The sequence below is a fragment of the Lepisma saccharinum genome, chromosome 2, assembly GCF_977018435.1.
Source record: "Lepisma saccharinum chromosome 2, izLepSacc3.1, whole genome shotgun sequence".
In the NCBI taxonomy this organism is placed as follows: Eukaryota; Metazoa; Arthropoda; class Insecta; order Zygentoma; family Lepismatidae; genus Lepisma; species Lepisma saccharinum.
The window spans coordinates 49151625-49163803 of record NC_139230.1 but is presented as its reverse complement, the minus strand read 5'-3'; the positions used below and the strand labels follow the sequence as shown (position 1 = coordinate 49163803).

General features: G+C 34.9%; 1 protein-coding gene across 3 annotated transcripts in view; it reads left to right on the top strand.

The window, feature by feature from the left end:
• LOC145984024 (uncharacterized) overlaps nt 1-12179 on the top strand; it is a 509229-nt gene that overhangs the window by 100436 nt on the left and 396614 nt on the right. For 2 of the 3 annotated variants that reach the window (XM_083117339.1, XM_083117337.1), the window contains exon 2: nt 5125-5217. The exons of the other annotated variant lie outside the window; for it this stretch is intronic. In XM_083117339.1, coding sequence (XP_082973465.1) covers nt 5125-5217 — 93 coding nt within the window. The remainder of the gene's footprint in view (nt 1-5124; nt 5218-12179) is intronic. 3 annotated transcript variants of the gene reach the window in all.

Genomic DNA, 12179 nt, shown 5'->3' with positions numbered 1-12179 from the left:
CTAACAAAGTAATAGCCATGCCAACGTCAGGACTCGAACCTTGGACGTTCGATTCGACGCGAGTTGGATTCAGCGCAAGGTTAGCCTCGTACTGTTAACCCCACTACTGTAGCGCGCGTATTCGTATGTTCCTTGAATTCATTTGAAAGGGAAAATCCATGATTATAACTTTCTGTATAGCCTGCATTTTTAAAGGACAGTTTGCTCATCCTTATTGTCCATTGTTATGAATAAGTATGATGCAAGAAGTATGTGCATCCCGGTGCAAAACGACACCAATAAGAATTTTCATGTGTGAGATGTTTGAATAACTTTCACGCTGTGTGATGTGAACAATACAAGACTTAGCTTACCTGTATGTGTAATTGCTAATTACATACCAGCCACTTGTTTTCTTGTACGGGGCGTGAGAAATTTCAATTAATAATGGGAACTCTTGAACTTCTTAATTTAATGTTATGTTTTCGTACAATTAATTGAAATTATGATTATTTGTAAGGTGATGTTGGCGTCTGACTTGGGTCTTCTTGGTCTGTTAGTACTAAGAATTTGTATAGTAACAAAGAAGGAAAGACAAAAGAAATTTGAATTTTGTAATTACGTGTTGGTATCATATGACATACATATATATATATATAGAGTTTCTGAAAACAAAGTTGTCCTTTAATCATTTTTTGGGGGTGCATGTTGAATATTAAATATCCTATATTGTGTAGCACGTACTACATCCAACAAGTGGCCCACTCAGTGGCCGATAGCGTTAAGTGGTATATTTTAATTTCGCCACCGAACATTTGGGTTCAAATCCTGCCGTGGGCATAGGCGTACTTTGTGAGTGTCCCTTCACCAAATCAGTCATATCACCACTCATCCTTATCGTCGTGATTTGCCAACAGTGGCGGGAAAGCGACGCTAAATAACAAAAATACAAATATCCAACAAGAAACCCAAATTATTTAAAAAAAAAAATCGTTTTACACTAAGAGAGAGAGAGAGAGAGAGAGAGAGAGAGAGAGAGAGAGACTCTGCGAAATACCAATAATCTAAATTCAAGTTACTTTATTAGTGTGTGAATGTAAGTACAATATAGTTATTGCAACTGTTATATACAGTCCTTAGCAAATATTTAAGGCCACTTATGTGAGTATGCTCTATTTGTTTCTGACCTTATTTTGTGTCAGATTTTCAGGCTATGAGTACTTATCTATGTCAATTGCAAAAGAATGCTGAAAACAATTTCAGTGCAATGTTCACAGTGATTGAGTCATTGGTTGTGTAATTATAATAGTTTCAAGATTGTTCAATACTGAAGAGTTAACACATATTTTAAATATTTTCGCCTGCTAAAAAGAATATTACAAAACTTGGGAAAATTTACATCTTAAATATGCTGTAAATGCATTCCCAAATGTTTGCGCTATTTTTTCATGTACTTTTAAGTCCTTTAAGTTTACTCCTGATTACATATGTTTAAGAGTGGTTACAAATATGATCAGAAATCATTATAAGTTTCATTCTGTTACGATTGAGCCAGCGAGACCAATACAGTTTCAATTTATTGTTCCATGCGTGATCCATAGATGGCAGTGCAAGCATCTTCATTCCGTTTTTAATATCTGAGGTCAGTTAGTTGTGGGAAAGTAAAGGTGTGGGAGTGAACTTTCTCTGGTCGATGAACAATGAGCAAAATATCCCCATCGGAAGCTATAAAATAGCAAGTTATTGGTGTGAAGGAAAGTGGAAGATCTAGTAGATAAATCGTACAAGCGGTAGGATGATGAAAAAAATATGCTTCATGGGCATTACTTTTGCTTTCAGCAATGCAATGCTGCATGTCACAAGTCAATGAGAACTTACTTTCAGTAGTTTGAGAGAAAATACTTTCTTGTTCTCCTGTGGCCATCCTGCAGTCCAGAGAATGTGGTGAACACTATTGTGACAAAGCTGGCAAAATATAAGCCTACAAGTGTATGGGAAGCTCAGATGAATGCTGTAAGTTGATAGGGACAATGCTGAAGAGAATCAAAAGGATGAGGGCTGGTGGTGAAGCAGTTCATTTTTAAAAGTGTGGAGAACTTTTCTGAATATGATATTTGTGTCTCTCAATGTAAAATTTTCATGTAACATGACAATTACATGATTAATCTTAAAAAGTGTGAAAAAAGTTACCTTATTTTTTTTATGGACTGTACTGTGTATTTCATGTTCAGGTCAATTATGTTCAAAAATATTTCGAATGGTAGTATGATACTGAACTGTCATGAATTCAGCATGAACTTGTAATGTGTAACACGTAAATACACATTCTTGTTATAGTCAGTTCCACTAGGTAACAAGCATTTGGTTCATTTAGGGTCGCCTCAGTGGATGAGAGCATTCAACTCACCATCATGCCTTCTAAGATCTTGGCTCGAGTTCCTGCAACTTACACTTATTTTTTTTTCCATCTCTCAATCAACCTAAAGTGGTAAAATAGCAACGCTAAATAACCAAAATACAGTACCATAGAAGCCACTATGATGATCCATTGTTAATTTTTACAGAACACTCAGACTTGTTTCACGATAAAATAACCGGCGTCGAAATGATCCATGTAAGAAAGCTGTCGACGTTTTACAGTGAGGAATCAAAATTTTTCCTTTCGCATTTTCCTTTGTTTTTTTCATTGCGTCGCTTTTATGCCACTTTCAGGCACGTATCTAGAAATATATTTCGGGGGTCCGACCAAGTGTCTCAATAATAATAATAATAATAATAATAATAATAATAATAATAATAATAATAATAATAATAATAATAATAATAATATTTTTATTGAATTTAATTAAATTAAAATAATATTAATTCAACATGTAAATTAATTAATAATAATGCATTATTATTATTACATGAATAGGTAAAGAGATGGTAAAATAATAGATATATAACAGTACGTACTTATTTTCTAGCTCACGTGTAGTTAAGATCGCCAAAATTTGTATAAAAACAACTGCCCTGGCAAAGGAATTAATAGCAAATAGATAAAGAATTGAATATTTGATGAATAACAAAGAAAGAGTTAGATCCAATTGACGAAAAGTAAAGTTCCTTATTAATATGTTATGCATATTATCACAAGTAGTAGTGTGCATTAATCTTTGGAACTGTCCTTCAAAGCCATATGATCCCAATTCCTTGCTTTCCAATAAGTTCAGCAGAAATAAATAACCATCTTTTATATAATGCTAATATATAATTTATATAATGCTATAATTATATTAATGCTAAACAATTACATTTTGATTATTTAATTTTTGTACATGGTAAGTCTTTCGGGGGGGGTCCGGACTCCCTCGACCTCCCTAAATAAGTCCTTGACCACTTTGGATAATCACGACGATGAACATAAGTAATGATTAGATGAAGCTGATGAAGGGACACTCACGAAGAACACAAATGGAGAGATCGGAATTCGAACCAGGGAACTTCAGTGGCGAGTTCGAGTTTGAATTTTTAAGTTCACTTTATTCACATATAGGCTAATCGATCCGGAGGTGCAGTTTCAAATAGGATCCGAACAAATACAAGCTCCACCTGGTATCAAACCTAAGACCCTTTGGTTACAGGGATATGGTGATAAGATCGAAAGCTGTCTAATTTTCCCTTTTCGAGAGTAAACTCTCAAGTTTCACCAAAACATAAAATCAATTAGACGAGAAAATTTATTAATTAGAGTGCACGTAATCCGATCTTACTAACCCAAATTGCAATACACAGGAGCGCACATACTTAGTGCTGTTAATCCTGCTCAGTTTCACTCTAAGTTCAACTGGAAATATTGATTTTGAACTGCGTGAGCATGAGAGAAAGTTCAAGTAGATCCTGTATTGGACATATACATTTCTTTCGGTACTCTTGCCACTTTTTTTGCGCATTGTAAAATTGAGAGACCTTGACACTGATAAGCAAAGCATTTAAATGTGAAATACAACGCGTGGGTAAATGCACTGAAAGTTTCCGCTTGTCTACTTTCACATGCTGTCGCTGTTTCTGAGTGGTCAGATACAATATTAGAATCTGTTCGCTTCATTGAGGTAGCAGAACACGCACCGTCCTGCAGAATGAACAAGAATGTCTGCTGAAAGGTTCTTCTTCACTGACCACGTCCCACTTACTCGCATTGTATTAACATTGTATGTATACAAACAGAAACGGGGGCAAGAAAGCGTCATATATATGTTGATCATTTTCATGCTTTTTAAGAATCTAATGAGTTTTACCTTCTGAATTCCTTTCTTCCAACTGGGAAGTGCTAGTGATAAATTATGGTCTTGAAGCTTCGTGGCATCAGAAAAATCATATTAGCTTTCACCATGTTAAACTGCAATGACGTATTTGAATATATCTTATCGTTATAACACCTTGTTTTGCTCTACAGTAGTTGGATATTTACGCTTTTAGTATGTACGCACATCATCCATTTAGGAAACAAATTATACAATAAAAATCATGTTTTTCAGTTACGCTGTATTTCAGTGCACACATTGCAAGGCAACTTGTAGATATACAAATAAAGATATTCAAATTGCATGGATAACAAAAAATATTCACAGAAAATCATTTGCCAAAATCGGAGTACTATTCTTACGAAGTGGTTTAAGTAAAAAGTAGTCAAAAATAAGTAATACTATTCTTAAGAATTTACATATTTAGCGATGTCAGTAAAAAGTAGTCAAAAATAAGTAATGTACAATACCGGCCATGGGTCAAGACGTCAGAACCTCGTTAAGATGGAGTCCAGGGTGGACTATGTGGAAGTGAGGTTGACATTTTAGTGTCTTGAGAAAGGGTTACTTGCACCCCATAAGTAATATAAAGAATACGAGAAAGGAAGATGAAAGTTCGAAATCTGAGATGATAAATCAGCACATATTTGCTCGCAACATCCTCGTTGGCTTTTCACCTGTTGAATTTTAGAGTTGAACTTCAAGTATGTGCTTTTGGTAATCTAATTTGACATTCTGAATGCGTTATATGAAACAAACTCTAATGTAACTTAACCTTCTTACTTCACTGTGAAATAGTGTAGTTATTGCTTTTTATTCTACAAAGATCGTGATTAACATAATTTCAATTTTATTGCAGTTCCCCGTCATGCTGTCGCTTGACGAGAGGGAAGAAATGGTGTGGTGTTCAGATCAAGAATTCGACAACATCGTCCAGCATTTGAATATGAGGGTAAGTAAATAAATATAACCAGTGAAATTAAAACAATATTTTCTTTCTGTGCTTTTTAGCATCATAATATTTACACAAAAATATTTGATTACATTTTACTTGAAGAGCATCGTGGCTGCTTGATACACTCAATGCGATGGATTACAGTTTTTCCACAATTTAGATAATCCTACAGTTTGACTTAAAATCCGTTGGGAAACATAAGTTAACGCATAACAATTGCAACAATTGCACAATCACACCAATCATTGTAAATGTATGTGTTGGGGCGAGAGGGTTCTCGCGAGAAACTTAACTAATGCCAGTAATAGAACAGAAGTCAGTATTGTTACTTTCCTTCTTATTTAATTTTCATTATAATATATAATATAATATATATATATATATAATTTGCACAGAAAAACATCTGTTATAAGTATACTCATGCTGAATAGCATTATTGTTTAGCAGGGAAACAACATTATATAATCTGTTCTACATTTTCCTTAAGATACTTAGTTCCAGGATAAGTTTAAATATTTCACTATATGAATTTCTTATCGTAAACATTAAACAAATGGATAGTACGGTAAAATGGTCATTCAGTCCATTGCTTTGTTGATTAAAGCTAACTTTTCGTTGTCTTCGTTACCCTAGAGATTAACAGGTTTTATTGAGGTTTCAATTCCAATAGAAATTTCAGCAATCTTATTTTCTTTGGATTTTAATTAGAGTTTTATAAAGGCTAATCCACACGAGTAAACGTCATTATTGGAAATCATCCATATTAATATTGACTAGGATGTGATAAAGAACATATCATTTCCTTTAATGCAGACATGGATTTAAATTAATTTGGATAAAAGTAATGAATTGTAATGTAAGAAATTAGAATGCTAAAAAACTGCAATCATACGTTTCCAGCCAAGGGTCGAAAGTGAAAACTTGGGAAATACAGTCGTGAGGCATTACAATTCTTATGTGTATAACTTACAGATGGCTCTAGTCAGGAAATTACACAAATTCATTAGAATCAAAATGTGTATATGTTTATAAATATGTGTATGTCGAACAGGCATGCTTTCTGGACATGAATTTAGAGACCGGAAAGGAAACACATAAATTGCTTTCATTGCGGAACTGGCGCATATGTAATAAATTTCATGGTACGCCTTAGCTTCCTTTATACATACTATTCTGTATGACACAGGAGATAATAGAATGCTGTTACACCATTCCTTTAATATGAATAATTATGCTTATATTGCTTGACGATGTTTTACTAACTCGTGTAAACATTAGCGCAGAAGCAGGAAAAATGTAAGTTTTGAAGAATTTGATATTTTCATCATCATACTTCCTTGCTTAAAATGGAGTTAGAATTTCGTGGGTTTTTATACAAAGCAGTTTGCTTTGTCGAATTTGGAGATGTCTCGATTAACTTGGTATGAAGCAAGCATTAGAAACCTAAAATGTGCTTTAAATTACAAAGTAACTGTTGTTGTTCATAATACATGTCTTTGCATTTTGTTTCCAAAGTCGCAGAACGCAAATATTGGGATTATCTAAGTAGACTATTTTAGCTTTAGTGGTTTATTTCCATCGTCTTAGCATATTTAACATTTTTATCGCTTATCTGGTGACAAACAAACAAGAAATCCGGATTCGAACCATAACTTTTTAACAAGCCCCTCCAGATATAATGCACAGAATTTATTTATACACCGAAGTGTGGAATAAAAAATACAGAAAGGATCGACGAATAAGGTTCCAGCGAAAGAAACAGAGAAAAATTAAACATGAACTTTACAATGTATTCAGTGCATAATCAAATGTAGAAAGAAAAACAGTGGATTGCTGTATCACGGCGTTCCTTTTACGGCTACAGTGGACTTTCCATTCTAGGTATTTGCAGTTGTGACTTCCGGTCACAAACATTCTACGCGCGTTGAATCTTTAGATGAAGAGGATGTATTTCCCGTTAAATTGCATTGTTGCCGTTGATGTCTAGAAACTTTCATCCTTAAGGGTCACAGCCTCGACAATGCTAACTAATTATTTGGGATAGATTCACCGAATATTAACATCTCTAATTATTCGTAATATTGATGCTTGTTCACTTTTATTATACTCGTACATTCCTTATTCAAGTGCCATTATCTTATGCTAACTCTGGATAATATAATTGTTTCTTTTATATCTTTTTATTATGTTTTCTGTTTGTGGGTTGGTTTACGTTTATGTTAATATTTGTTTTGCAGGTTTATTCAAGAGTATATAAACTTACTTTGACACTTGAAGTACTGCTGTTTTTAATGTCTCCTGTGACTGTCCTGTTAGTCGATGGTTGATATCCCTTTACCACATTATTAGTCTTTACAGATGTTCATAAGAATCTGAAAAATTCGCGAGTGAAATCATGGAAAAACGCAATTAAAGTTGCGGACAGAAACCTGTGATATTTTGTTATAGATTTTTTAAAAAAATTGAATGTGCAATGGTTTCTGCCAAATGGTGACAGGGAGAATGGATCCCCACCTCACAAAATTTTCTCCCCTCCCCTCCGTTTTCTCACTCAACCTTTGCTTGTGAAGTTGGCAATGTGCACATGCTTCTCTTAATGTTGGGAAATTAAGGATTATTATTATTAATAATAATAATAATAATAATCGCCTTTGTTGAAGCAGGAGTGCTTCGGTCTCTTGGGTCGTTCTTGCAACGAACCCTTGTCAAATAAGGAAGTGAGAAAGAAATAGATACAAGAATAATAAAATGTGGCAATAATACAAACACAGAACTAAAGTCAATAATAATAATGAAAAATAAATAGTAGAAACGATTGTTTTTTTTTCTTAATGTTAAAGGCTTGATAAGTTTTCATTTTGCCGCTGTCCCAACCGATTTTGTTCAGATTTCTGTTTTGTGAATCATATACAGGGTGAGTCACCTAAAATTACCACCGGAAATATTTTGTGAACAACAATAAATATTGAAAAACTGCTTTCGCAGATATAAAGGTATGAGAGGGGTTCATCAATTTAGTGGACACAATACGTTCAACTACGTAAGGAAATATGGTTTTCGACACAAACTAATTTTTTTTAAAAAATGAAACCCCCATTTTATTTTCAGCTCATTTGAAAGTACGGAAAAATTCTTTAAGAATGGCGTTTGTTACATGGTAATACGTCAAATAGTTCTCATGTAATTGTAACGTGAAGTTGACGCTGGAAACAAACATTCTCACAAGTTGATTCGTGGTCTTGTAACAAACATATCCCCCTTTTGACGCCATTCAGGTATCGTGACAAACATGTTACTCTTCTGCAAACTATGCGTTGTGCTTAGGAGAGTTGTTACGTTCCAACAACTGCGGGTTATAATAAAATGTGTAGTTTATACATGAGTAAGCTTTGACAAATTATCTAAAAGGTTCTGATACATCATTCCGAGTTAACAAATATTTGTTAATTAAAAAGTATAAATTTTAAACATTCCGCCATCAGTTACATACATTAACGTTTTTCTAATTTTTAATTGGCGTTCATTCATTTACATCAATTTTTAGTACATCTGAACAATAAACTTTTCTCGTTTGGTCATGACTAGGGACATTGAATTTTCGCGATGCGCGAAATCGCGAAATGTGAAAAAAAAATGCAATTTTGAACATTCTGCACGTAACTACACCCCCAATGATGAAATATGCATGAGTTTCATTCGCGAAGTAATACGAAATGTGTGCTTTTCCACGAAATGAACGCTTTTTCGCGAAATAGCCGTGAAATATCATCAAATTAAGTAGAAAGCACGCAAAAACCGGCAATCGAGGTTGTGCGCGCAAACTGTCGATTTGTAACGAAACGTTTGCTTAAAGTTTCCTACCACTTGCAGCTGAAGAACTTTTTATCTTCGATCACATCAGGAAGACGCTGCAAATTGGGATTTCCCATGCACATAATCTCAGTTGGAAAACTTCGCTCCATGTCAAGCTGCATTCCTTTCTTCCCCCCAATGTCTACTCAACTTCCAGTTTCATTGAACTTGCTAGCTGTAGCAGCGATAAGATTAGTCTGTTCTCGCACATTAAGGGAAACAATGGTGTCATTTGTGTTCAGTCATGAATGAATTTTGTTTATGATCATGTGATTTTCAACATGTGTTTGTGTATGTGCAGTAGTGATTATTTTATTTGTTGGACAGCAAGGATATCCTTTAAATACATACAATGAATAAATCACTTGAGATATGCAATTTAGAAATGAAGTGATTTTGTGTTGATGTTTTCTTTTTGGTTGGACAGCTAAGTACTTGTGTATGTGTACAGTATATAAAAATGAAGTAGTTTATCAATTTATAGCTCTTTTGTATGTTGTTTCCTCTCATAATGAAAAAGTGTGTGCCATTTTTTTTCACCGCTGGTATATACCGCTGATCTAACATTTTATTTACCGCTCTCCTCAGTTTTTATGTACCATAAATTTGTCTCCCTAGTCATGACAAATTTTTAAGTTTTCAACTATTAAACTTTTCACCTTATACATTTTTCTTTCTTTCAAATTAATTTATCAAATATAGCAAGGGCGTAATAAAGTACACTGATTAACCAAACGTTTGTGATAGTGTACTTACGTCAGAACTGTTGCTGAGAAAATAGTATTTTCAAACTCTGAAAAGGCCAAGATGATACTTATCTATGGCGAGTGTAGGAAAAATGCAGCACAAGCGTGCGGCCTGTATGCACGACGGTATTTAAGCTCGGCTCTGCCGACAGGCATAGTGGGGATGTGCATTCACGCTCAACTTCACGTTACAATTACTAGAGAACTACTTGACGTATTACAATGTAACAAACGCCATTCTTAATGAATTTTTCCGTACTTTCAAATGAGCTGGAAATAAACTGTGGTTTCCATTTAAAAAAAACGTAAGTTTGTGTTGAAAATCGTACTTTCTTACGTAGTTGAACGTATTGTGTCCACTAATTTGATGAGCCCCTCTCATACCTATATATCTGCGAAAGCAGTTTTTCAATATTTATTGTTGTTCACAAAATATTCCCGGTGGCAATTTTAGGTGACTCACTCAGTATTTTAGCGAGGTTGGCAATCCATTCCATTCCCGGAACGCTATTAACTGTAAATGATTTGCTGTAGAACGCCGTTCTCTGTCAAATACAAATACACAACTATTAAGGTACGTTGAGGCTGTCGATGGATTGATTTGCTTTATTTTTCTTCGCTTTCTGTGTGCGTAACAGCGAACTGTAAGAAAATCCGCTCGATACTTCATTCGGAGCCCGATTGCTCCTGAGGCGGTTCCAAGACGAAAGATCAAAGAAATGTTCCTTACAACTTCCAGGGAGATGAAGGATCGGCTCTCAGCTTTGGGGGAGGAAGAGGGGAGCAACGAGAGAGATCAGAGAACCGAGCAACAAAGCGAGAGCGCAACCGAACAGTCCTTTGCTTTGCTCTGGGCACTGACACGTTTTTAGAACTTTACATAATCCGTCCTCTTCTACCTTGCGGTGTAGAGGTTTCCAGAAGTATCGCCATGTGTCCCTGTCATACACTTGATCTTTTACTTCTTTCAGTCTCTGTCCCTTACTTCACAGCTCTCTTTGCATCATCTTTTCAGGCCTTCCTCTTGGCCTTGTACCTTGTATTTTCACATCACATACCGCTTTGGCTACATGCATTCCAGCCATTCTCTTCACATGACCGAACCATGTTAGTTGGTTCTGTTCTACTTTCTCTAGTAATGGAGGAACTCTCGAACAATTTATTAGGGTTTTATTTCTATCTCGATTTCTTCTGGGGTTTCTTCTATTTCACGCAAGAATCTCATTTCAATTGTCTGCAGTTTACTTTCGTGTTTTGATATCATTGTCAAGGACTCGCAGCTGTGCAGAATGGTGTGTGTGTGTGTGTGTGTGTATGTATGTATGTATATTACTGCTAATTTTGTTGATTTTGTTATTTCCTTTTTATTGAGAAAATTTCTCTTCAAGGAATTATATGAATGTCCTGCTGCTTTGATTCTGTTGTTAATTTCATTGCCTATTTTACCATTTTGTTCTAGAGTCGCTCCCAGATAATTAAAGCTATTAACCTGTTCTAATTCTTTATTTCCAAGGTATATTTCATGTTCCTATTGTCATGGTCTTTGTTTTATTATTACTTATCCTCATACCACATTGTAAAATATTTTGGTGTTAAAGCGACACAGACAGTGGTCCCGAGAGGTTTACACCACATTTTGGTCAACGCTTAACCTCAGTCGTGTTAATATAACACAGATGAATGGTTGCAATCAAGACAGTTTTAACATCACTAAGGTTAAACGTTGACCGAAATTTGGTGTATCCATCCTGGACTCATTAACGCCAGTTTTTTTTCCAGTTATATTGAAAAATTTTATCTGAACTTCCTAAATCATGCTATCATCTGTAGGGTAGACCGGGGCTATATAGATCATTTCACATTGAACAGTACATAAAAAATTGAAAAAAACTTTTCCTCCCAAAACTGTTAATTTATTCTGAAACACCATTCTTTTGGCTACAAAAGTGCACAATTTAAAATTATATGTTTATATTTCTGATAGTTGTAAAAATGGAAAGACTGAAACACTACACATTGCAAGATTTTCCTAAACTACGGGGTAATTCTGATCATTGACGGGGCTATTCTGATCACTTGCAAAGTCACATGTCTAGATACATTTTTCACAAATGAATTGTATCTTACCAAAGTCCCGTCCCGTATGTATTTCATGAAACCAAATATTCCATCGTTGACATCGTAACCAGTCACCTTTAACAGCACTTTCGTTGGAGTAGTACAACTGACCGCAAAAACCGCAAGGGATATTGTCTTCATCGTTACCAATATTCTTAATTTGCTGTCGTTTTTTTTTTATTTTCTTCCCTACAGGCGTATGCTCGTCAGATAGCATGCTCCCACTTTACTGCTACATCGTTT